The sequence below is a fragment of the Ptiloglossa arizonensis genome, chromosome 1 (assembly GCF_051014685.1).
Source record: "Ptiloglossa arizonensis isolate GNS036 chromosome 1, iyPtiAriz1_principal, whole genome shotgun sequence".
NCBI lineage: Eukaryota > Metazoa > Arthropoda > Insecta > Hymenoptera > Colletidae > Ptiloglossa > Ptiloglossa arizonensis.
In genome coordinates, this window is record NC_135048.1 from 13962979 (window position 1) to 13990560 (window position 27582).

At 37.1% G+C, this 27582-nt stretch overlaps 1 protein-coding gene across 4 annotated transcripts in view; it reads right to left on the minus strand.

Moving 5' to 3' along the window:
• The window catches only part of LOC143153604 (uncharacterized), a 133551-nt gene that overhangs the window by 36068 nt on the left and 69901 nt on the right, over positions 1-27582 (minus strand). For 3 of the 4 annotated variants that reach the window (XR_012993881.1, XM_076325017.1, XM_076325008.1), the window contains exon 2: positions 10986-11079. Coding sequence is in view for 3 of the 4 variants with exons in the window: in XM_076325017.1 (XP_076181132.1) it covers positions 10986-11079 (94 nt within the window). In the remaining variant the exon portion in view is untranslated. The remainder of the gene's footprint in view (positions 1-10985; positions 11080-27582) is intronic. The other variant, XM_076325021.1, reaches the window with a different exon arrangement.

Genomic DNA, 27582 nt, shown 5'->3' on the forward strand with positions numbered 1-27582 from the left:
CGGTTTAATTTTACCAGAGCTCGAAATATTAAAATACATGGAACATCGTAACAAAACAGCGATATTCCAACAAAATTTACTTATTTTTACCTTTGGTTCTTCTAATAAAAAAACCTTTCAGAGCAAGAATTATCAATTCTTTTTAAAATTACTCAATTGTTAATGGTACCCTTACTAATAATATTTCACAACAATTATTAAAATAGAGAATTATTTATATTTGTAAATATCTCTCTACTAATTTAGAAGATACGTACGGATTAGGTACAAATAGGAACACGTTCACTGTTGGTAATTTCAGTGTTAACATCGTTCACGATTATTATAGAAGAAAAAAGAAAAAAGAAATTTTCAAGTGAACATTTCAAAATTAACACTCGTGTTCCCGTCCATCGTTCGATCCCTCGTCCCCAAAGGCTAGGTGTCCTGGTGACGAATGCCTCCAAGTATCGCCAGAAACAATAGGCAACCATAAGGCACCGTGCTCGTGTTCGCACAGGCCTGACGGAAGTCGAAGACGAAACAGCGGTGAACCGTGCACACGCACGCTGACAACGCTCGGGAGATCTGACGATAGCGCGAGAAAAGATGATTTATGAGCCAGGGACACGCCACGTCGTTCGCTCGAGTTCGCGAACGAGTGACCGGGAGTGAACAACGCGGCGAACCGAAAAGCCAAGAGGAAGAGAGGAGATCGAGTCGAAGGGGTGCAGAAACGAAAATAAGAAAAGGCTTCGAACCGAAGCGATACTGTTTGCTTGCGTATGGATTTTATCTCTTTTCTCCATCTGTGCCCGGAACGCTCAAAATTGGTAACAACGTTTCTAGTATTGTGCCAAAAAATATGATCACGATTCTGTGTCTTCTACTTGCCAGATCTACTTGCCCGGTTTACTTTTCCAGAGACACATCTTTGTAAGTCTGTCGATATTAAAGATCTACTTGCTTCTTCTACTTCTTCAGAGACATATCTTTGCAATTCTGTCGATATTAAAGATCTACTTTCTTCTTCTACTTCTTCAGAGATATATCTTTGCAAGTTTGTTGTTATTAAAGATCTACTTGCCCTTTTTACCTTTCCAGACAGATATCTTTGCAACTCTGTCGTTATTAAAGATATACTTGTTTCTTCTACAAAGACATATCTTTGTAACTTTGTCGATATTAAAGATCTACTTGCTTCTTCTACAAAGACATATCTTTGTAAGTCTGTCGATATTAAAGATCTACTTGCTTCTTCTACTTCTTCAGAGACATATCTTTGCAATTCTGTCGATATTAAAGATCTACTTGCTTCGTCTACTTCTTCAGAGACATATCTTTGCAACTCTGTCACTATTAAAGATCTACTTGCCCCGTCTATAAAGACATATCTTTGTAACTTTGTCGATATTAAAGATCTACTTGCTTCTTCTACTTCTTCAGAAACATATCTTTGCAACTTTGTCGACATTAAAGATCTACTTGTCTCTTCTACTTTTTTTAAAGACATATCTTTGTAACTTCGTCGACATTAAAGATCTACTTGTCCCTTCCACCATCTCAGAAACATATCTTTGCTACTTTGTCATCATTAAAGACCGCGCTAGATATTACAACGTATTAAAGTTCGGTGTGAAAAAAACGTGATTAAAAAGTAAAATTTTTCTTAAGTATGTTTGTTCGATGTTCCCTCGATAGTAAACAATATACAATATTTATCGAAATACCGAGTCACGTCTTAACAATTTTATCATTACGGTTTTAATCTTTCGCGATAGATATTAGGAATATACGATATAGAAATCAATTCGGTGTAAAAACACGATCGAAAAGTAACATTTTTACAAGCATTTTCTCCGACACCTCGTTCTTACCAAACAATAGATAATATCGATTTAAAATATGGAGATGTATCTTTAAAATTTTATCGGTATTAATCTCTCGCGCTAGATATTAGGAATGCGACGATATGAAAATTAATTCGACGAAAGAAATCAATTCGGAGCGTCGCGGTTAAAATCTTTCGTATCGCGAATTATAATTTATCTACAAAAATGTAATTATCGCCCAACAATGTCACTTTATTCGTCTCGATTCTCAACGACCGATATACCTCTATTCCAGCATTATTTATCATTTGCTATCGAGAAAGGTTATCGAGTGGATACGATTTACACAGATTCTAGGAAAGCGTTTGATTCGGTGCGCCATTCAACTCTTTTGTCAAAGTTGCGTGCTTATCGATTTACTGGGAGTATCCTGGCGTGGCTTAACAGCTTTATACCAGATAGAACACAAATTATCAAATTTAACACTTGGTACTTTAATACTAATCGCGTTAAATCCAGTCTTACACAAGATTCTCACCTGTAACTATTCTTATTTTTTTTATTCTTTACAAACGATCGACACGCTCAATTTCGTTACCGACTTTTTCTACTAATTATCGACCATCTCGTGTTACCACGCACACTTTTGTTTTTCCCGATAATTCGCAATATATTCGAAACGATCTGAATAAATTCGAGGCGCGACGTAGTAACAAAACTATCGTTGAACGTATCTAAGCGTTGCATTATCCGATTTTCTCATAAGAAAAATACTTTATTATATCGTTACACCCTTAATGACTCTAGCTTACTATCGGTAGATTACGTTCGTGATTTAGGAGTAATTTTTTCTCCTAACTTCCCATTCGTAAGACACATCGCTGAGATTACAAACGCTGCTTTTAAAACGCTAGATTTTATCAACGGAGCAGCCAAGTATTTTAACAAATATGGCACTCCTGTTTGCTCGAAATTGGAATATCGTTGCCTCGTTTGGTTTTCACATCACCGATATCGAATTAATACGACAGAGAGGATACACCATGAATTTTTACGTCTGGCTGCTCGACGTATAGAAATTTCTATGCCAATTGATGACCATGATTACTCGTGTGTCTTATCGTTACTAAATTTTATATCTTCGGAGAGTCGTAGTATCGAATTCGATTTTGTGTTTAAACAGGGGATAATCAATGGTTCGATAAATTCTTTTCTCGAGCTTTTCGCATTTTTTAACTTAACTATAGCTGGGATAATATCAACGCACAATTCTTTCTTTCGACGAGAGTTCCACGGGCCATTATACGGCATGTTCGATAACATAAATCGCATAATAAATAATACGAATAAATTCTACGAGCATGTTGACCTTTAGCAATTTAATGACACTTTTGTATGTTGTATCGATAAGATTTTACCACAGAGATCTGTTCCATTATTATGAACGTTATTATTTTCTGTTATTGCTATTAGGATGTGATTTTTAATTCACTGTTATTGCATAATGTTATTATTATAGAATTTTGGTAAAATAATTATTATCGTACGATAAGGGAGTATTTTACTTTATTAATAAAATAAATAAATATATATATTTTATTAATGGAGTTAGATGCTTCTTTATTGTACGATAATTTTTTTTTAATAAGAATTCTGTAATAACAATATTAATACATTAATACTATAATACTAAATTTGTAGTAGAAAGTCACATAGAAATAAAACACAATATAATGCATAATAAAACTCTATCCAATATTGTATATAAATCGTGATATACTGTTTCAAATAAATAATACACCATTGTTTTTGATAATGAAAGAAACAAATTGGTCCAGTAGTTGGAGAAAATGCTCGGTAGAATATCACTTTTTAATAACAATCGAAAACGTCGAAAGAAGTAAATAAATAAATATATATTTCTTTTTATTAATAGAGTCAGATGTTCTTTTATCGTACAACGATAACTTTCTTAACAAGAGATCTATAACAACAATACTAATACATTAATACTACAATATTGAATTTGTAGTAAAAAGTCACATAGAAATAAAACACTTACGTAATAAAACACAATATAACGCATAATAAAACTCTACCCAATATCGTCTACAAATCGTGGTATACTGTTTCAAATGAATAACACACCATTGTTTTTGACAATGAACGAAACAAATTGGTCGAGAAGTTGGGTAAAATGGCCGGTAGGGCGTTCAATTTTTAATAACAATCGGAGACGTCGGAAAATTGATATTACGGTGAGCCCACCGCGATGATTATTTGCGAATCAGTCGAGCGAACGTTCGACAATGGTCCTTCCTGCGACGAAGAAAGGATCCGCGGGGAATTCGAATGGGACAAGAAACGATCGAGACCGAAGGAAATAATAAGAGAAACCGGGGGAGAAAGCGACTGGTAGCCAGAGACAAAGGAAGATGGAAACGAAGCCAAAACGAGCCGCCGTTGGTTCGTCAGGGTGGCGGGCGTGCGAAATTTCGACGGCCGCCGTCTATTTCCACGGCTCGTTAGCGGCTCGACTTCGCGTCGATGCGTTCGAACGCGTGCACTCGGCTCGCGAACTCGTTGCATTCGGAAATGCAGGTCAGTGCATCGCTGCCACGCGACCCTACCGTGTCGCCAGACATTCAACGGATATTCATTAGCTTCCTTCCGAGAATTTATAGCGAAATCTCGTTTCTTTCTTTGTGTAATTAACTTCGGTGAATTAACAGGGCCGGTATAGTTTTTCGACGAAAAGAAATCATTCTTACGAACAAATTGTTATTATTATTATTAGGAACTTTTTGGAAGAAATGTTTGTTCGATGTTTGGGCAAGAATGAAATTGAAAATGCATTTAAAAGGATATTTTTACTCAAAGAAATATGTATTATCTTACAGGGGTGTGATACTAAATAAATAATAAATAAATGACTATTGCGAACACGTGAAACTAGAGTTGAGGTTTGTATCTATATGGAAAGAACAAAAGAAAGCGTATATGTATTTCACTATTATATACTATAAAATATAAAATACGTATTTTTTCTAGTTTGTAATGATTTGATCACCCACTGAAGTACGAATGAGATTCTATTTATTATTGTTTCTTTATTAGAGAAGACAAAGGAAGAGTTTCTTTAATTTTTTGCGTTAAATTCGATTCTCTTCAAGTATCATTCAGAACGTTTTGCAAACTTTTACGAATGATAGATTGGAAAAATAAAACGACTACGAGACTCAACCGACGTACCTCGCGTAAATTATACAATATATTTTGTCAAGGTTTAAAAAGGAGTTACAAGATCCTCGTTTGTTTTCTGCCATACGTGTCGAAAAATAAAAATGAAGAAAGGAACCGTACCGTCGACAAATATAGTTTAAATGGTAAACGTATCGGCAAGAAGTTTGGGTCGTCGGTATAATTCGAGATAAAAAGTATTTAAACGGAAAATTAAGAAATGTAAATAATATATGTGGACAAGAAGGGCTCGAGGAATTCTCTGAGCGATTCAGCGAACCCTCATTAGTTTGACGAGTGTCTTCCCTTAATGAAATTTATTATCGATACGGAGTCTGATCGATCATCGTTTTGTTCTGCCCAAAAAGGGAGAAGAAAGAAAAATCGTATCTAAGCGAAGGGTTAATTGTAGTCAAGTTTTTATGCTGATCATTGTCACGTGACAAATGTAAACCGGCACGGCCAGTCGATATTATCGAGATCTCGAAAGTGAAGACCGGTTGTCCGTCTGGTCTTCGGAGATTAATGAACGCGGTGCTTAGGTATCAGAGGCTCATTAAGACACATTAACCCCGGCCTCCTTTCCTCCTCTTTTTTTCGCGCTGCCTTGTCCTAATGGCGCATTGATCACTGTTGGGTGAAGAAAAACGAACTCCTCGAGATTCGATGCGAGAAAAAAGAAGAAATTCGCGCGTGGCTCTTAGCGCGACAAATGCGCCACGATCGATTCTACGACCCCTGTTAATCGATTCGAGGAAGTTTCAACGTTAAACGAGACAACAAAAAAGAAAGAAAAAAAAAAAAAAAAAAGAAACAATGCAAGGCGTTAAAAATTTGGGGAATGTCCAGACGAGAATTCGAATCACAAAGTCGTAACTATTCGAAGAATTTGGTTTAGCAAATTTAGGGATGTTTTTTTTTTTTTTTTTTTTTCATTTTTCAACGTATGAAAATTTGTCGAAACGATGAGAACTTTTTAATTGTTAGAGCAAAATGCAGGAAACGTATAGCTGTCTCGTTATTATTCAGGTAGTAATAAGTTAATAAGTAAAGAGTGTAATATGAATGTATTATGAAACACCGAGGGAATGATTTTGATTTTGATTCTTTTACAACCGACGAAATGTAAAAAATATTCTTAAATATATAATACACTATGATATTTAAAGATTTTATTTAATACTTGCATAATTAAGGTTAGATTCGTATGGAACGAATCGATTATTCTCTGTAAGCTACAATTCAGTATTGTTGAATTAAATTCGAGCTTAAGAATACCTGCTTCGTGCATTTCGTTTCTACGAGATTATTAAAAAATTCGGATTACCTTGAAATTTATCATCGAATATCGAAGAGCAAATAAAGAAACTCTAATTTCTTCTATTTATTCTTTTATATCTTTATAAAAAAAATTTCCATTTTCTTGAAATTACATATATATACATAAATAAATATATCAAAGTTTGGAAAAAGTTATCGTGGATACTGCTCCAATTAAAATTCACAGAAATTCGAAGGAATTTTTTTGTCGTATTTTTGAATAAAGAAACTCCAATTTCTTTTACTTATTTTTTTATGTAATCTTTATAGAAAAAATATCCATTTTCTTGAAATTACACACATATATATAAATAAATATATCAAAGTTTGGAAGAAGCTATCGTCGATATTGCTCGAGTTAAAATTTACAGAAATTCAAAGAAATGTTTTTTTCTCACACTTTGGAATAAAGAAACTCCAATTTTGTTCTACTTATTTTTTTATGTAATCTTTATAGAAAAAATATCCCTTTTCTTGAAATTACATACATATACATATAAATGAATGTATCAAAGTTTGGAAAAAGCTATCGTCGATACTGCTCCAATTAAAATTCACAGAAATTCGAAAGAACTTTTTTTTCGTATTTTTGAATAAAGAAACTCCAATTTCTTTTACTTATTTTTTTATATAATCATTACAAAAAGAATGTCCATTTTCTTGAAATTACATACATAAATAAATATATGAAAGTTTGGAAAAAGCTATCGTCGATACCGCTCGAGTTAAAATTCACAGAAATTCAAAGAAATGTTTTTTTCTCACACTTTGGAATAAAGAAACTCCAATTTCTTCTACTTATTTTTTTATGTAATCTTTATAGAAAAAATATCCCTTTTCTTGAAATTACACACGTATACATAAATGAATATATTAAAGTTTGGAAAAAGTTATCGTCGATACTGCTCGAATTAAAATTCACAGAAATTCGAAAGAATGTTTTTTTCGTATTTTTGAATAACGAAACTCCAATTTCTTTTACTTATTATTTTATGCAATCATTATAGAAAAAATATCCATTTTCTTGAAATTACACACATATACATAAATAAATATATCAAAGTTTGGAAAGAGCTGTCGTCGATGCTCCAATTAAAATTCACAGAAATTCGAAAGAACTTTTTTTTCGTATTTTTGAATAAAGAAACTCCAATTTCTTTTACTTATTTTTTTATATAATCATTACAAAAAGAATGTCCATTTTCTTGAAATTACATACATAAATAAATATATGAAAGTTTGGAAAAAGCTATCGTCGATACCGCTCGAGTTAAAATTCACAGAAATTCAAAGGAATGCTTTTTTACTCGCGTTTTGGAATGGGAGAGCGCCTTAATCGACGATGAAATTTTTTCCCCGGACTATCCATAAAAGAGACGAAGCGTCCCGCCATCGATGTTCTGTAAGCGATCGCTCGAAAGTCGCATGGCAATCGAGCTTCTCCCCACGGAAAGAATCTATTAATCCCGGGCGTCTGAAATCGACGGAAAACTCGATAGTCCGGGAACGGGACATGTGCGCGAATGATAATCTGTTCCGAGGATTATATCTTATCTCGGCGTTATCAGAAATCACTGAAAGGACAGCGAGTTTATCTGACCGCGGTATATGGGCCAGATAATTTTATAATGCATGGAATCGAACGACGTCTCGAGGCACCATGACTTCCGTTCTGCTGGATTTAATATTAGAGCGTCCTTCCGTTCGACTATACTGTCGAAGTCTCTGGATCGATAATGTCCCGAATAGTAATACATTACACGTGTGTTTTTTTCAATCGGTACAGATACAGCGTGAGAACCAAGAAAATATAAAGAACACTTGATATATACGAGTATATTTATTGTAATTGCAAGAAGATGACGGGTCAAGAAAGACCCGAGAAAGGCGTTAGAATAGAAACGATACAGAAACGTTTGGTGTATCTATTGTTTGATAATATAATAACTTTGATAATAGAAAATTGATTGCGAGAAGACGACGGGTCAAGAAAGACCCGAGTAACGCGCTAGGTAATACAGAAAAATTTAATACATCTATTGTAACAGCTTCGATGATAGAGAAACAATATATTACGAGGAAACGATGGGTCGAAAAAGACCCGAGGACACACGTTAGGATAGAAGAGATATAGGATCATTTGGTATATATATGTTGTAGTAGCTTCGATGATAAAAGAAGAATTTATTACAGGAAGACGAAGTCTTCTTTCTTTTGGGTCAGGAAAGACCCGAGGAACGCGTTAGGATTGAAGAGATATAAGAGTATCTGGTGTATTCATTATAACAGTTTCGATGATAGAAAAAGAATTTATTAAGAAGAAACGACGGGTCAAGAAAGACCCAAGAAACGCGCTAGGATCGAACAGACATAGGAGTATTTGATATATTTATTATAACAGTTTCGATGATAGGAAAAGAATTTATTACGAGGAAACAACGGGTCAGGAAAGACCCGAGGAACGCGCTAAACTCGAGGAGATATAGGAGCATTCGGTACATTTATTATAACAGTTTCGATGATCGAAAAAGAATTTATTACGAGGAAATGACGGGTTAAGAAAGACCCGAGGATCGCGCTAGACTCGACAGAGACAGAAATGGCTTTCGTGGCTAGCGACAGAACCAACGTATCGGATCCAGCGTTTTTCGCACTTGGCGATTGAGAATTTCTGCGGATTAAAATTCACACGACGTTCCCGTACGAGTAACATGACTGCGGGAATTAAAATTCAGGCGTCGTTCGTAAATGAATGATGTGCCAGTCAATGCGTTGACAAAGAAGCATGCTTGTCTACTAATGAAATCAAATTCTACTGTCTACCGATGAACTTCCTCCATCTTTTCACAAGCTGAATTCCACGCGTGGAATCCATTGCGGTATCAACTCGATACTGAATCTTAGCGTTCGTTCGGTAAATAATCTTACACCACCGATATCGATTTATCACGAGACAGCACGTATAGTAAATTTAACAAAACGTGATCCTTGTTATTTCACAACGAATAAATTTAGTACGAAATGTTCGGTAACGCTCGAATTTAAAATTGGCGCGAAAATTTTCAAGGTTTGATTTGAAATTGGCGCGAAAATTGTCAAGGTTTGATTTGAAATTGGCGCGAAACTATTCATCTACCATTGTAGGGGTACACGATTTTTTATTTCATAAATAAGCTATGAAATACCAATTGAAAGAAAAATGACGAAACTTTAATATGTTTCTCGATGGAGTAGGAATAAAACGTTAGAGGTTAGATACGATACGAGATTGTTTATTGTGCAATTGTGCATACTTGAAAATACTATGCAACACGAACGACGGAACGCTAATGTTTGATAGATAGTCTTACAGTAAAAAATTGAGCGCGAAACTGTTCATTTATCAAAAGAATCATTACTTATTAAAAGAATACTGACGAGAGACTTCAATGTATTACTCGATGCCACTGAAGTTAAAAATTGGCGCAAAAACATTAGAGATTGGCATTGGAAATTGGCTACGAGATTTTTCATCACACAATTGACCCAAAAACGACTATACAATACAAATGTTCTATTCACTCATAATTGTACCAGTATTTTTTATTCCATATCGAATAGACAAACAACAAAGTACCGATTGCAGAAAGAAGATGACGAAACTTTAACATTTGATAGTTTCGTGTCAAAAAGATTAATCGCGAGAACGATTCCAAACGCCAAAAAAAAAAAAAACGTAAAGAGGGGCAGTTCGATTTGAAGTTGGCGCGAAAACATTAGAAATTTGCATTTGAAATTGGCTACGAGATTTTCCATCTCGCGACTGACCCAAAAATTATTATACAATACAAATGCTCTATTCTTCACTCATCATTGAACCAGTATTTTTTATTCCATATCGAATAGACAAATTACAAAGTATCGATTGCAAAAGGAGGGTGACGAAACTTTAGTAGTTGATAGTTTCGTGGCAAAAAGATTAATCGCGAAAACATTAGAAATTGACATTTGAAATTGGCTACGAGATTTCCCATCTCGCGACTGACCCAAAAATTACTATACAATACAAATGCTCCATTCCATTTGCTTACCATTGAACTTATATTTTTTATTCCATATTGAATAGACAAACTACAAAATACCGATTGCAGAAAGAAGATGACGAAACTTTAACATTTGATAGTTTCGTGTCAAAAAGATTAATCGCGAGAACGATTCCAAACGCCAAAAAAAAAAAAAACGTAAAGAGGGGCAGTTCGATTCGAAGTTGGCGCGAAAACATTAGAAATTAGTTTTTGAAATTAGCTACAAGATTTTTCATCGCACAATTGACCCAAAAATTACTATACAATACAAATGTTCTATTCACTCATCATTTTTTATTCCATATGAAATAGACAAACTACAAAATACCGATTGCAGAAAGAAGATGAGGAAACTTTAACATTTGATAGTTTCGTGTCAAAGAGATTAATCGCGAGAACGATTCCAAACGCCAAAAAAAAAAAAAATGTAGAGAGGGGCAGTTCGATTCGAAGTTGGCGCGAAGCGCTACGTTCCATCATCTTAATTCAACAAGCGTGACAATTTGGCAACAGAGAGGCAAGAAATCAGAGGAATGAAGAATGTACTCACCTCGGTGCGCTGCTGTAACCTCTTGTTCAACTCGTAGAGCCTGTAGTCCGGCTGGCCAAAGTACGGAGTATGCCTCCTGGGGACAGGCAACGATCTGTCAGATCAGACCGATCGGTCATGTTAGGTGTGCTGTGTACAGTGTGTTCTCTGGTGTGGGTCGCGCGTGTCGCATGCATGTAGACCCGGGGCTCGGCATGCACCATGGGCTTTCGTAAGCTGCCCCGGAGCGGTGCAATTCACGACGAAACACGAGCGTGGCACAGATCCGCGAGACCAGACGCGAAACTTACGACTTTCACCGACTACGACCGCGAATTGTCTATTTTCCAGCATCGTTCCGTGCAAAACGATCGAAACTCGCATCTCGTGTACGAAACAACACCGAATCGTTCGACGAATCGAGTCAACGGAAGAATCGATCGTGAAATTATCCACGGTATCGTGGTACATACACGTTCGATGTTCCAATAATTGGACACGTGATAAAAGTTGACGCATCGTGCAAGATCTCACGCGAACGAAACGCGATACGCTCGAACCCTTCGCTACTTTGGCGAATCGACTCTTAACACGTTGACTCCGTCGTGGATGAAAAATCATTTTTCAGGGCGACAATTTCGTTCGGTCGTGGATCGGTGAATTTCATTTACGTGTTTAACAAGTACAGTAGGTTTATTAGAATATATGTATATATATATAGGGATTGGGTGTATTTGTGCATAAGTTGTTGAAATGGATTCAGAAAATACGGGGCAATGTTCTAATAAATACTGTAGTTATTACACACGGTATTTACGATAATTAGAGATTAATATTGCGAAGCTTATACAATTGAGAATTTTATTCGTACCAGGAGAAGAGTTAATATTCGTCTCAAAATATTATACGCGTCAAAATTTCGTTAGCAACGTGCATCGATTCGGTTCTGTTACTTCGAGTAGTTACAATTTATCGCGTTGCTTCTTTTTTTTTTTTAAACTATCGTTTTCAGTCATGGTAGAGCCACAGTTACCTCATCAGTCGTTTAAAGAGTCTATTTTAATACACGAGCTATAAAACGAGCACCACCGATCGCCACCAAACCGTGACTGGACCGTCGGTGTAAAAATCGTGTATTAAATGTTCACCGTTGTTCCGAAACGTGAACTTTTGTTATTCAATAACAATGCAACAATCTGGGATCGTGACGCGGTATCGTGATCCAGCTACCAGCGTAAATCAAGTTTAATAAGTTCGTGCATGTCTTTCGGTTGTTTGCATCTGCACGCGTGTTGAACACCTGTTAGGGCAGCGATCGCTCGAACGAGAGGCACGACTGAAATCTCGAAACGCGTTGTCCGCGGCGAGAGTCTCTCGAGGAAAGTACAATTACTTCCAGAAGAAAGGTAATCCGAGAAATTAATTTCGATATGGAATCGATCTGTATCCCAGATCGCGATTCGAATCGAATAAATGTGTCAAATTTTAATAAATAGTTTCCAATTTTATATCGTTGATGAAACTCTTTATATTTTACGTTTTATGAAAGAAGAGAAATTATTTTCTTCGATAATTTAGAGATTTCCAGAAATGGTACAATTTTTACATGGAAGCATTTCCAAATTTCTTTGGTAATGTAAAAGTTATACGAAAAATATTTCTCACATAGACGTAGTGTAAAATTTAAAATTGTTAAGGAAATTTTGTATATTTTACGCGACACGACGTAGTGAAACTTATCGAATTGTTTTTAAAAGAAGAGAAATTATTTTGTTCGATAATTTTAGAGATTTTTAGAAGTGGTACAATTTTTACATGGAAGCATTTCCAAATGTCTTTTGTAATTTAAAAGTTATACGAAAAATATTTCTCACACAGACATAGTGTAAAATTTTAAATTGTTAAGGAAATTTTGTATATTTTACGCGACACGAAGCAACGAAACTTATCGAATTGTTTTTGAAATAACAGAAATTATTTTCTTCTTAAATTTAAAAATTTTTAAAAACGGTACAATTTTTGCATCGAAGCATTTTCCAATGTTTTTTCTAATTCAAAATTTATATAAACATAAGAATATTCCCCACATATGAATAGTATCAAATTTATAAAGATTAAAGAAATTTTTTTATATTTTAGGAGACTCGAAGCAGCAAAACTTATTAAATTGTATTTAAAATAACCGAAATTATTTTCCTTAATAATTCACAAATCTCCAGATATGGTACAACTTCTACACACAAGTATTTGCAATTCCTTTTGATATGTAAAAATTGTACAAACTGACATAAAGGAAGGGTTTCCAATCCAATAACATTATGATTACTCTAGAAGTAGAAATATAAAAATGATTTTATCTCCGATAATTTCCTACACGGTAGAAATTCATCAAAGTATCGACTTTTGAAGCGAAAAGTTCCACCGATTAACACAGCCGGCGAAGAATACAAAAAAGAATATAAAAATTCCGCGAAAGGAAACGTACGGTGTATTTGGCATCCACGGACGCGAATTCGTCTCGAAGCGGAAGAGACAAAACGTGTTGTTTCCGTGTTTCTCGAGAAGCTTCTCAAAGTTTATCCAGCGTGTTCGGTGGTGCAATTTGCATGATACGATCCTCGACGAGGCGATAGGAGATACCTGCGCGTCGCCATCATGTTCGACGCGTTCTCCGATCTCGCATCTGGCCGAGGAACCGTACGCAAATTACGCAACGTGGAAAGAAGTAATAACGCACCTAACTGCGGTAGTAAATTGCCGGGTACACGTAATTGTCCTTATTGAGTTGGCAGACGCGCGAGAAAAGACACAGAGTGAACCTCAGCCGGCAATTATCTACCTTTTTCCTTCGACGAGTCCGAAGGAAAGCAAAGTGTTCAAGGGGTTATACCCGAAGGGTATGTTTATGAATTTTTTTTTTTTGCGACAGTACCACGTGCCCGATCGAAACGAATTTCGTTACTACGAATGGAATGCACGATGAGCTGCGAAATTAAAATTTTTTTTTGCACGCGCGCATCGAACGCGAGGAGTGAAAATCGAATGTTTCAAAAATTCGAACTCGTGAAATGTAGTTATTTTTGAACGAATCGCGTCTCGAAAAGGAAATACTGTATCTTGATATATTTAGTCTGAGAATTGAGAATATTCGATTTTAAGGAGAACAAATTGGTCGTTTTGTTTAGAATGTATTAGAAAACATTTAACAGGGAATAATTATTTTCTGGTGTTTGTGAATTAACGGAGAAAAAATTATTGATTTTATACTTGTGCGATTTTCACATAAATCTGATTAGTGACTGGTCGTTTCACTTCGAATTCACGATAACAATAAAAAAGGTATTACTCCTTTATTGTGTGTTCCACATATAAATTTGATTAGCAACTGATCATTTCACTCGGGATTCAAAGCAATAAAGTAGCTATTGCTCCTGTATTGTTTGTTTCTTATTGAAATTTACTTAGCCACTTATATCATTTCATTTGGAATTCATAACAAGATAGCTGTTGCTATTGTATTGAATGTTCTCCATTTAAATTTGGTCAGCAACTGGTCTTTTCACTTGGAATTCACAATAAGCAATCTATTGCTACTACATTGTTTGTTTCTCATAGAAATTTACTTAGCAACTGGTCTTTTCACTTAGAATTCACAACGATAAAAAATCTATTCCTACTACATTGTTCCTTATAGAAATTTACTTAGCAACTGGTCTTTTCACTTAAAATTCACAACAAAAAAACTATTGCTATTGTATTGACTGTTCTCCAATTAAATTTGTTCAGCAATGGTCATTTCACTCAGAATTCACAACGATAAAAAATTCTATTGTTATTACATTATGATCCCCGCATAAATTTGGTTAGCAACTGATCATTTCATTTGGAATTCACAACAAGAAAGGTATTGCTATTGTATTGTGTGTTCTCCATCTAAATTTATTCAGCAATGGTCATTTCACTTAGAATTCACAACGATAACAAAATCTATTGCTACTACATTATGATCCCCGCATAAATTTGTTTAGAAACTGATCATTTCATTTGGAATTCACAACAAGAAAGCTATTGCTATTGTATTGTATGTCCCCACTTAAATTGCTTCAGCAATGGCCATTTCACTCAGAATTCACAACGATAAAAAAATCTATCGCTATTGTATTGTATGTTCCCCACTTAAATTGGTTCAGCAATGGTCATTTCACTTAGAATTTGCAACGATCAAAAATTCTATTGCTACTACATTATGATCCCCACATAAATTTGTTTAGAAACTGATCATTTCATTTGGAATTCACAACAAGAAAGCTATTGCTATTATATTGTATATTCTCCACTTAAATTAGTTCAGCAATGGTCATTTCACTTAGAATTCACAACGATAAAAAAATCTATCGCTATTGTATTGTATGTTCCCCACTTAAATTGCTTCAGCAATGGTCATTTCACTCAGAATTCACAACGATAAAAAATTCTATTGCTACCACATTACGATCTCAGCATAAATTTGGTTAGCAACGGTTCTACCTATTATTTAAAATAGCAAGGATGGGCTGTTTGTTGAGCCAATCGGTAGATTCTCCAAGAAGATTCCGTCGTCGTTGTACTCGCTGGAAGATCGACTCGCGGGTGCGGGTTTCGGGGCGCGCGAAAATATATCTGCGCGCAGCATATTAATCCAAAGTGCACGGCGTATCGGTCGCGAAGTTCTAATTGAATATGGGAGTTGATTGTACAAAGGAGAGACCGTTGCACTGCAGCCAGCGATAACGGTTTCGAGGGTCACGAATCGACTTGGCTGCACTGATATATCGATCACCCTCGTCTTTATACGAATGCTTTCTTGTCGCATCTTATTGCTCGTGAACGTCTACAACTTCAACGGAACTTTAGGTTGCGTATGATCGCATACGGTAATCGGAGGAACGATGAATTTCTGAACGAAAATCGATTCTTGCCTACCTAAAGTCACAATTACACTTGTGTGAGATCTAATTTCAGTTCTCGAGTCTCAGCGACGTGGAAATACTCCATCGGGTCCTTCTCTCGCTTAAACGACACGTGATCGGAAAATTTACAAATATAAGATCGAGTGTATCTAAAATTATTAAGAATAAAGCTAATAGTAGAAGACTCGTGAATGTACGATATAGTCGTAAGAAACAATTTATTCCACAATATAACGAGAAGAAACAAATTTCTTTTTGTACATAAATTTTGCAAAGAAGAACCTCCTACTTTTATAGACGAATAAAAGCGGTATATTCATAGTCAGAAAGGTCAGAATAAAAAATAAAAATCAATTACGAAATAATGAAAGGTAGAGCTAGTTTCGCGCAATGTGAAACAAATAGAATCTAAATCTACCTTTACCATATACGTAAAAGCGTGTAATATATATTAATTAATTTTTTTCTCTATAATAGTATTTACAAATTTGTAGTGTTTACACAATTTATACAATTTTTTTAAGATATGAAGTATTTCTAGTACCTTTTATAAAATTCTTACTTGCGATTCATTTCACGATCACGTGACATTGCTTAAGCGGAACAAAGGCTATAATCGCGTGTGAAACGCAAGCGAGAGTGTGGCTTAACCTACAGAGACGAGTGAAAAGAAGCGCGATGCCACGTTCGAATCCCAAAATCGAGTCGTACACGACCGATCGGAACGAACGAAACGATGTTGCCCCAAGTCCCGTTGAACGACAGGTTAATTCTTGGAAATTGGATTGGTTCTGTAATGCGCGCTCGTAACGCGGACAATCGATCGGTGGCATCAAAATATTAGCGTTCGACTGACTGGCTGCGGTCCGCTGACAACGTCGCCGCCGTTCACCGGAATCGTTATCGATTTTATTATCGGCGCCGCTCTATTAGGCCTGTGTTCGCGCGCGTACAACACTTGCGATGCTTACACGTGCCGAGACGCGACACGCGCCGACGCGCGCCGCGACGCGATCGAATACATTCGATCACCCGCGATCGAACCTTTCGGTTATGTACTCGTAAGTCGTTTATTCGAATTCTTCCCGAAACTCGATCGAGGATTCCAAAACCCGAATCTGGTTCGAATCGAGCAGTTTTTTAGTATTAATTAAAAATTTTTTTATTAGAATGTGGACCGAGGAGAGAGAAAATATATTCAATTTTTTTCTGATTATTCGCTTCTGGTACTTTTTTAATTAATGGTAGGTGGGAGTGTGGCTTTAGTTTCTTTGAAAGGTTCGAGTGTTTTTTTTTTAAATATTGCCATTGAGAGTTACTTAACTTGGATGTTGTCTAGGTAACGAAAGTTGGAGATTCTAAGGTGTGAAAGTGATTCTGGATAATATTTTTTAGTATTCTTGTATTGTCTTACTATTATAGTGTGTATCACTTTTGTAATTTCTGGCTTGTGGAAGTGTGGCTTTAGTTTTCTGGTAAGATTCGAGTATTTTTTATCGAGTTACTGCGATTTAAAGTTATTTAATTTGGATGTAGTCTAGATAACAAAAGTTGGAGATTCTAAGGTGTGAAAGTGGTTCTAGATGATATTTTTTAGTATACTTGTATTGTCTTACTATTATAGTGTGTATCACTTTTGTAACTTCTGCCACGTGGAAGTGTGGCTTTAGTCTTCTTGCAAGATTCGAGTATCTTTTATCGAGTTATTGCCATTGAGTTACTTAACTTAGATGTAACCCTGAGAACAAAAGTTGGAGAAGATTCTAAGGTGTGAAAGTGGTTCTAGACAATATTTTTAGTATTTTTGTATTGTCTTACTATTAAAGTGTGTATCACTTATATAATTACTAGCATGTGGCAATGAAAGTTGGAGAAGATTCTAAGATGTGAAAGTGGTTCTGGCAAATATTTGTAATATTCTTGCATTGTCTTACTATTATAATGTGTATCACTTTTATAACTTCTGGCTCGTGGAAGTGTGGCTTTAGTCTTCTTGCAAGATTCGAGTATTTTTTATCAATTTACTGCGATTGAAAGTTACTTAACTTGGATGTAGTCTAGATAACGAAAGTTGGAGATTTTAAAGTGTGAAAGTGGTTCTGAATAATATTTTTTAGTATACTTGTATCGTCTTACTATTATAATGTGTATCACTTTTATAACTTCTGGCACGTGGAAGTGTGGCTTTAGTCTTCTTGCAAGATTCGAGTATTTTTTATCAATTTACTGCGATTGAAAGTTACTTAACTTGAATGTAGTCTAGGTAACGAAAGTTGGCGAAGATTCCAAGTTGCGAAATCGGTTCAATATTTCTTAATATTTTTGTCTTGCCTTAATATTATCACGTGTATCCTTTTTATAATTAATACCACGCGAGAGTGTGGCTTTAGTTTCCTCACAAAATTCAAGTGTCTTTTATCAAGTTACAACGGTTGCGTACCGCTTAAATGGCGGAGAAGTTAAGGAGAATCATTTTTATGAAGAATGAACTGCTTTATGTCTCCATAACTTCATTATAATTCAAGTGGTTCTCAACTGCCATAATGGTGGACTCACCTAGTAAGGAAATTACCATAAAGCTGCATTCTCGCGAGACAATCAAATAAATAACCCATCCAACCAAAATTACCAATCCGTACAAATTAATTTGATTTTCTCTACCAAATAATATTCAAAAATCACCAATTGAAAAAGAAAAAATTTATTTTCTCTCTCCTCGGTCTACATTCCAATCAAAAAAAGTAAAATTAATACTCAAAGAATGATCGATTCGAATTAGATTCGATTTTTGAAATCCTCGATCACCGTGTCACGATCAACACGGATCATCCTTGGAACGTAAGGATGTTCCTCAGAACGTAATCTCGGAAACGTTAACCCAAGTGGGGGTGGGGCGCTCAAACGAATTCCGTTGTAAACAGACGGACCTTAGAATCTTCCCAAACCAAACAACATTCGTGGAACAGTTGGGCAAACAAGTTTTGAGCGAACGTCCGAAATATTCGGATCGGAGATACCGTGGATCAGCGAGATCGCTCGCGCAGCCACGAACACGGTACGCGAGAACGCTGAATGTCATTGGAAAGATCGATCGTGCCAGAAAGAACTTGGCCTTTCCAGTCTCCGGAGGATCGCCGCCGTGGGACCTGACAACACGTCACTACCCTACGTGTGTCTACGTGTATATGTGTGTACACGTAGCGGGGTGAATTTGCCAGGGAAGGGTCGAGGCTCAAGGGTTGCAAGGGTAACCTACTGTCGTGCACGGTTCACCAGGGACGCGCTCGACAAATTTCTCGCCCCATTCGTGCTCTGATTCATCTGGATCGCGAAAGATCGTAGAAACGACTCTTCTTTTTTTTTTTTTTTTGCTCCCGAGCACTCGCGCCGCCCAATATTGTTCTAGTTTCGATAAACGCAACAAGTTCAGGCTGATAACTTTTGTAAACATCGTAAAGGTATATTTGTTATTGGTATATTATATATTAAAAATATTATGTATGTATTGTGTATATTATACGGTGAACAAAGTGATGAGTTTTGTCGTTCGATGAAACTTATTGAATAGTATAGTAATAGGTATATTTGTTATTGGTATATTATATATTAAAAATATTATATATGTATCGTGTATATTATACGGTGTACAAAGTGATGAGTTTTGTCGTTCGATGAAATTTATTGAATAGTATAGTAATAGGTTGCTCGATAAGTTTTGTCGAACAAGACTTATTCAATAATATATTATGTAAATATCGTAAAGGTATATTTGTTATTGGTATATTATATATTAGAAATATTATATATGTATTGTGTATATTATACGGTGAACAAAGTGATGAATTTTGTTGTTCGATGAAACTTATTGAATAGTATAGTAATAGGTTGCACGATAAGTTTTATCGAACAAGACTTATTCAATAATATGTATATGATATTATTAATGCATGATATATATTTAATTTATTAATATATGTAATATATTATTTTTGTTTACGGTTGATATTAGAGGAATTATTAGGTTAGATATCGTAGATATTGTATACAACTGCGACGTAATGAAAAGATATTATTATTGCACGTATGGGTGGAGGAAAGTTTGTTTATTGTTTAGATTGACATCGAGTAAGAAATTTCTGGACAATAGATATAATAAACGGTGACGTTATTCATTGAACGATTCGAAGGTCTTTTTTTGTATACTATAGAAAAGGTTAACACACGTTCGTCTATGATTAACAGGTTTATTTTAGTTTAAAGCGTGTGAACGGGTATCGATCGTGTATTAAATAATGATAGAACGCGGATATATTTATAAATAAACGAGCGGAGGACTAATAATAAACGACGTATTGTTAGCAACAGGCGAAGCTTGATCAAGGTTTAGCGGTACTTTTCGATGATTTATTTTTCTATCCTCGTATTTAAATGATCGTAAACAATGTTCTCCAATTTACTTGCAATATATTACGAAATACGAACCAAGAATAATGCTGCCAATTATGAACTAATTTCGTTGGTTGGCGGGGCATGTATACAATACGGTTGAAAAAGTTTACTGGTCTGATTTTCCAGTGAAAAATCATTGTACACTGTCATCTTGCGTGCATGTATAATGACATGAAAAAGAAAAAAGAAAAAAGAAAAAAGAAAAAAAAAAAACAAATGGTAGTAAATTTCTACGTATTTTAATCTCCACTTTAAAACACTGATTTTCGAGTGTTTCACAAGTACACAAATCTCCAGAATTTTAAATAAATTTCTACCATTAAAGTGAATTTCTTTCGTTTCGTTTCATTCGTGCAACGTCATTGGTAGCGTTCTCGATTGTTCGCAATTTGTTGCAAAAATGCCTCGAAGAATTGTCCGAGAAAAAAATACCATCGCCGATTTTCTTTCAAAAGTTTAGTATAATCACGGTGAAAATAAACTTACAGGATGTTCCGAGAAACTATCGCCACGTTGGAAATTGATTCGGGCAATTTCAAATACATTAAAATCAATTAACACAGTTAAAGCAGAGCGAAAGGTAAATACTTCAAAAAACACTGTTTATTGGACCATTAGAAACCGTCCAAATATTTAGAGATCTAAAACGATGTAGGTACCGAACCCGACAAAAGTTCATAAAGCGGCAAGATTGCCATTTGTTAAAGAAAACAAGGCTAGAGATCGGAGAAAGGTGAATTTCTCTTTGTATAATAATCAAAACTGTAGCTCCTCGTTACATACTGACTTTCATCGCGATTATTTCTGGTCGTATTTAACGATGAAAAGAAATTTAATTTTAAATTTATTTCGAACGACAGGATTCAAAAAAAAAAGGAACAAAAAATTCGTGAAACGAAATTTCCAACATCTGCGATGATTTGGACTTGTTTCTCGATTCGTGGCAAATCGTCAATTCTTTTTGTTTCGAATGAACTGAAAAGCAGTGATTACATTGATACTGTATAACAAAATTTATTACCATTCTGGTCCGGCGGTACTGTTGAAGGAAATTCCACATTTATGCAAAACAACGCACCCGTTTATGTCAGTGCACAAAGCTGTCAACGGTTTGCAGAAAACAATATTCCACTTTTAGATTGGTACTGCATATTCGCCGGATCTCAATCCTATTGAGAATTTATATGGAATTTTAGTACGTCGAATTTTATCTAACAATAGTCAATTTCAAAGCACAGAAGAGCTGAAAAGAACAATTATCCGGACGTGGAATAATATTGAGGAAAATATAATAAAAAAACGTTTCGTTCAAAGCACAGATGATAGAATTTTCGAAATACTCGACACAGTGGAAATCCTGTAAATGATTAAACCTTGGTTAATAAATCTAGATAATACGAATGCAACGAATTTTATTCGGAGTCGGTACACTCCTGAAAAACTTAAATATTAATATTGTAGAGTAAGAAATGTAATAAGTAGAAATTTCCTGCAATTTTTTCTTTTTTACTTTGTCTCTCGGCATTAGATGGGCAAGTGTACGATGATTTTTTATCAAAAGGTTAGAATATTCAAATATAGCGAGGAACATTTTCGAAACCCCTGTACAATACAGTTTCGTTCGTATCGTTTGTGGTTCTTTTTAGAAAATAGAAACGTAATCCCAAAATATATTAATTTCAACTTTCAAAATGATCAGACTAGTACCAGCAATTAATTACAACAAAAAAATCACAGTCTTCGATAAGGAATATTGATGTAAGAATATAGAAACTTAATAAAAAAGAAAAACAATCAATCTTATATATTTAACCCTGAAAATGTTCAAACATATTCCAGCAACCAATTACAACAAAAAAATCAGTCTTCAATAAGGAACATCGATGCAAGAATATAGAAACTTAATAAAAAAAAAAAACAATCAACCCTATATATTTAACCCTGAAAATGATCAAACTTGTTCCAGCAACATGATATAACCAATAACAACAAAAAAATCACAGTCTTCAATAAGGAACATCGATGCAAGAATATAGAAACTTAATAAAAAAAAAAAAAACAATCAACCCTATATATTTAACCCTGAAAATGATCAAACTTGTTCCAGCAACATGATATAACCAATAACAACAAAAAAATCACAGTCTTCAATAAGAAACATCGATGTAAGAATATAGAAACTTAATAAAAAAAAAAAAAAAACAATCAACCCTATATGACCAATAACGACAAAAGAATCACAGTCTTCGTCGAGAGACATCGTCGCACGAAACTAGCGAACGAAATATTTTTCCGTTCACCCGGTACACACACGTCGTAAGTTTTTCTCGGGGCAAATTGTCGTCGAATCTCGTCGATTAAGAATCGCTCGAGCGATACACGAGGCGATCCCGAACGGAACTCCCCGCGAATTACCAAAAAATGTCACCAGCGCCACGGTGGAATTCGAGGTAAATCGATGAGCCAATTGCGAGAACGCGCGGAGGACCGAGAAGAAAACAGAAACGAAACGCGCTAATTCAGCCGGGAACGTAATTTCACGTGAGGCACGTACGCCGCGCGTGTAGCGGCGCGCAATAATCCGAAACCGGCTCGCGTGGAGCGCGCCAGGTTCTCTCTCATTCAAGACGTGCTGCCCGCCACGATCGAACTAATTAATTCGTCGCACGCCGCGCACCGGCGGCTCGGAATTTTTTTCCCCTCCCTTCTCTCCCTTTCCCGCCAAGGATCGTGACAGATCGTTCCCCCGATACGGAACTAATCCGTTGAATGAAAAACTTTTACCCGCGCGAACTGGCGCCACATTTTCAGCTTGGGCTGCACTGGCCCCGGCCTATCCTGCCCGCGATCCGCGCGACAGGTACGTTCGAGTCGGTTATCAAAGTGATGCCTATCGAAAGTTCGATACGGCCCGATTCGATGGGCTCGAGTAGCCCGGACGAATGTTACGAAATTGCGCAAATATTCCACGGGCGAATTTTTCAGCGGTTTTGGCCCATCGCGGGAAAGACCAGGTCCGGGTCAAAATTGACCCGTGTCGAACACGACGAACGAAGATTCTATTACTTTGTCGCACTTTTCTTAATTTCTAAGGAAAGTTGATCCAGATTGTCCTGTACTATCCTACCTTACCACAGGTACGTTTGAACTAGTGATGACTATCAAAAGTTCGATTCGATGGAATTGAATAGCTTGGATGTGCAAAAATTCCACGGACGAATTTCTCGAGCCTCGAAAATGGCAGTGGTTTTGAGTGACCTCCGGAGAGACTAAGCATGGGTCAAAAAAGACCCGTGACAAACACTTCGAACGAAGATTCCATTACTTTGTCCCACTTTTCTTAATTTCTAAGGAAAGTTGATCCAGATTATTCTGTACTACCCTACCTTACGACAGGTATGTTTGAATTAGTGATAACTATCAAAAGTTCGATTCGATGTAATTGAGCAGTTCGAACGAATATTTCGAAAACCTGTAAAAATTCCACGGACGAATCTCTCGATCCTCGAAAATGACAGTATTTTTTGGGTGATCGCGCCTGGGTCAAAATTGACCCATACCAAATATTTCGAAGATTCTATTATTTCATCGTACACTTCTTAATTTTAGAGAAAAGCTGAAGTAAATGTATAATTCATCAAAAGTCTCTCCGGGTCCGAAAAGACCCAGGTGTGAAGAGCGTTGAACACAGCTATCAAACGCTCATAGGCGTTCGCTGTAAGCACCGATTTACCCAATGATATTATCGATCATAGTATTCTAAGAGTTGATCCATCGAGTACCCGTGTATTGTTTGGAGGACATTTTGGCAAACAATATTCCACTGGTGATATTTATTTCGATACCATTACGATATAATTACGATTATTTCGATACCATATTATTCCACTGGCGATAATCACTTCTGTGATTTTCAAGATAGCAAAATGACACTTGGATAAACTCTAACGCAACTAGTTCGAGAGCAAACCTAGCTACCTTCCTACGAGGCGGTATCACCCATCGGGAGAATGTCAGCACAAAACTGCAAACATCTTCATACTCGATACATCTCAACTCGAAACACTCGAGGTTCCGTAACTGGGATATCTAGACCTCGAACATGTGCCAACTATCTCAAACGAAATCCGTCACTGCTCCCCAATAACCGACACCCCTGCAACCGATCTTCCCAGATCTTCCCATCTTCCCTAGGAACACTCTTGACTGTCATCGTGTGACGGAGCCTCGAATATCAACCTGTTCAAGACCCCAGAATCGAGTACAGTTTGCCCGAGGGCAACATCTCCCTTCGTTGGAATCTCGGCACCGAATTGCAAACGCTTCCACGTTCGATGCATCCCGAAATAAAACACTCGGATCTCCAAAACGTCGCAAACCAACTCGGACCAAGTCTGTCTCAACTCCTCGATTAATCGACACCCCTGCAACTTGTCCTCCTATCGACACGACAACTCACGAGCGTTTATCGGCTAATGGAGTCTCGAACATCAATCGTTCGTCCATCCTGCTTCGAAGCAGCATCTTTCGTTTAGAAACGATATCGAAAACGTTTGACTTCGAGCTAACGCGTTCCAACGTCACTTGGAACAGAGATTTTTCAAAGTACACTCAAAATATCCCCAATCTTCCTATACAGACACATTCTTCGATCACCTAACCACTGGAAGCCCACCAAGAGGTAAACTCTGGATGGTGAAATCGCAGCAAAGAACACGGCGAGGTGTCCAACGACGAGGTTGTCGTGAGATTTTCGCGGGGGTTGGGGCGGGGCCGTTATCAGGCCATGGGAGTTAATGGGTTTAGTTCGCGCGGCTAATGGGCGTCCCAGCATGCCGTCAGGAATCAGCTGACCGGCCAGCTGGCCGAAGAACGACGTCCAGGAACCGCCGGTTGAGAGCCGTCGTCTGCAGGGGTCTCAGATTGGGTTAGCAAAGGGCGCAGTTCAGACTGGAGGGTGGCGGCCGAGGGTGAGTCTGGTTGCGGAGGGAGGAAGAGGGTGTTATTAGGGGTTTGCTCATGGGGTGGCACTGCGATCAATGCTGGGGAGTCATGCTAACCCCCCTTTCGAAGTCTATATATAGAAGAATGGCGCACACACGCACACCGGTTGAGCAGCGATGGGCATTCGGCTCTCTGTCTCGCGAGCTTCCGACCGATTTCGTGGCAGACGGCCTCGAATCGCCTGGAATATCATTCGGGCACCAATGACGCTGGAAAAATAACGGTGAAGTGTCCCAGAAGAGTCTTCGCGAGTATCCGTTGAAACGTAGGAATTGTATTTGCATTACTTTCTCGTACCGAGTTACGGTAACTCGACAGCCACGAAGACGTTTCGCGAGGATTCGACGAATACCATTTTCTTGGTTCTTCATTTTTACGAAAGTTCGAGTGTGTTCACGGATCGGACAGAATCAAGGTACCGGTCCTACGATGTTTCGGCTTTTAAAGTTCGCTCGTGACTCGTAGAAGGGGAGTGGTACCGCCCCTTATTTTTCGGGGCTCTGCAAACTTGCACGGCTTCGTCAAAATCGAGGGAGCACTTTGGGGATGTCTCGAGTCAGTGTCTTTGTAGATGAGTTACTTTAGTCGTGACGAGAGATTGATATAAATGTAATTTGACATATTTTTCTGCAGGTTGATGTATTAATAATCGCTCCCCGGAGACCTTTCTTTCGAAAATTCATCGAGCCTTTCCGAGTACCTAATCGAGTCTTCCAAGCGACTCGAATTTTTAATAGAAACGTAATTTACTTTATATTTTTCTGGAGGTAGGTGTATCGATCATTATTTGTCGAGTTCTCTTTCGAAAATTATTGGAATCTTTTAGAGTACCTAATCGAGTTTTTCGAGCGACTCGAGTCTTTAATAGAAACGTAATTTACTTTATATTTTTCTGGAGGTAGGTATATCATTATTTTTCGAGTTCTCTTTCGAAAATTCTTAGAATCTTCTGGAGTACCTAATCGAGTTTTTCGAGCGACTCGAATCTTTAACAGAAACGTAATTGATGTCATATTTTTCTGGAGGACCAATGATATGTTTCGAGTCTTCTTTCGAAATTTTTTTGACTATTTTGGAATACCTAATCGAATCTACCAAAGCTCTCGAGTCTCTGATAAAAACATAATGGACGTCATATTTTTTTTCTAAAGTATCAATGATATATTCTAAGTCCTCCTCCGAAAATTTTTGGACTATTTTAGAGTACCTAATCGAATCCTAAAGCTCGAGTACCTAAAGCTCTCGAGTCTTTGATAAAAAGGTAACTGGCTTCATATGTTTTTCTAAAGTATCAATGAAACATCCTGAGTCTTCCTCCAAAAATTCTTGTACTACATCAGAGTACCTAATCGAGTGTTTCGTTGAACGCATGGTCGCAAACCGAAGCGTCTCGAGTCCATCGCTAGGAGTGTTCGTGTCGGTGTGAATACGTGTGCCCGAGGGGGTTTGAGTCGGTCTTGTGGGAACGAGGGAAGGGGGTGAACGAAACGCACGACGTGCACGTGTAAGCTTCACGGCCTAGATCCGGATTTTTCAGATCCCTTTCGGCCGATCCATCTATCGTCGTGGAGTATTCCTTTTCGGATTACCCCGAGTGACAATTTCCAGAATCGGTGAGTGATATTCCATCGGTGTTGTCCCGTCACTCGCGACGCTAATAATTACCCGCGACCACTCGAGAGGGCGAACTGGCGACAACACGACAGGGAACGTTCTATCGTCGTTCTCACCGTGCAATTCGCGGAAACAACGAACGCTAACGATCGAAGAAGCCCTCGAAGCTACGAAAGAGTGTCCCGACCAGTCATAGGTTCTCTGAAAACCATCATTTGTTTACGATACAATGGGAAAACACACGAGCCAGGTATACGATCGGCCGTCGAAACGCGACTTTTACAGGCTTTTGTTTTGAGGAAACGCGAGCGAGCGACCGACGAGTAAAGAATGCCTCTATAAAAACGGAAGGTGGATCGTTACTTCGCGATTTATTGGCTCGTAGTTTTTATTGGGAACGCGGCGGAGTGCACGCACGCACCGGGGCAAAGTGCTTTAAACGCAGAAAGACGTCGCGCGAGACGATCGCAAATTGAACACCGATTCATCTGAACAGCTCTTACGTACCAGCACCCTAACTACTTTACGAGACAATCATTTCTACAAATTGCCAAGAAGCAACACGCGAGCAACAGACGTGATAAATGTCCTTTATTGTTTTT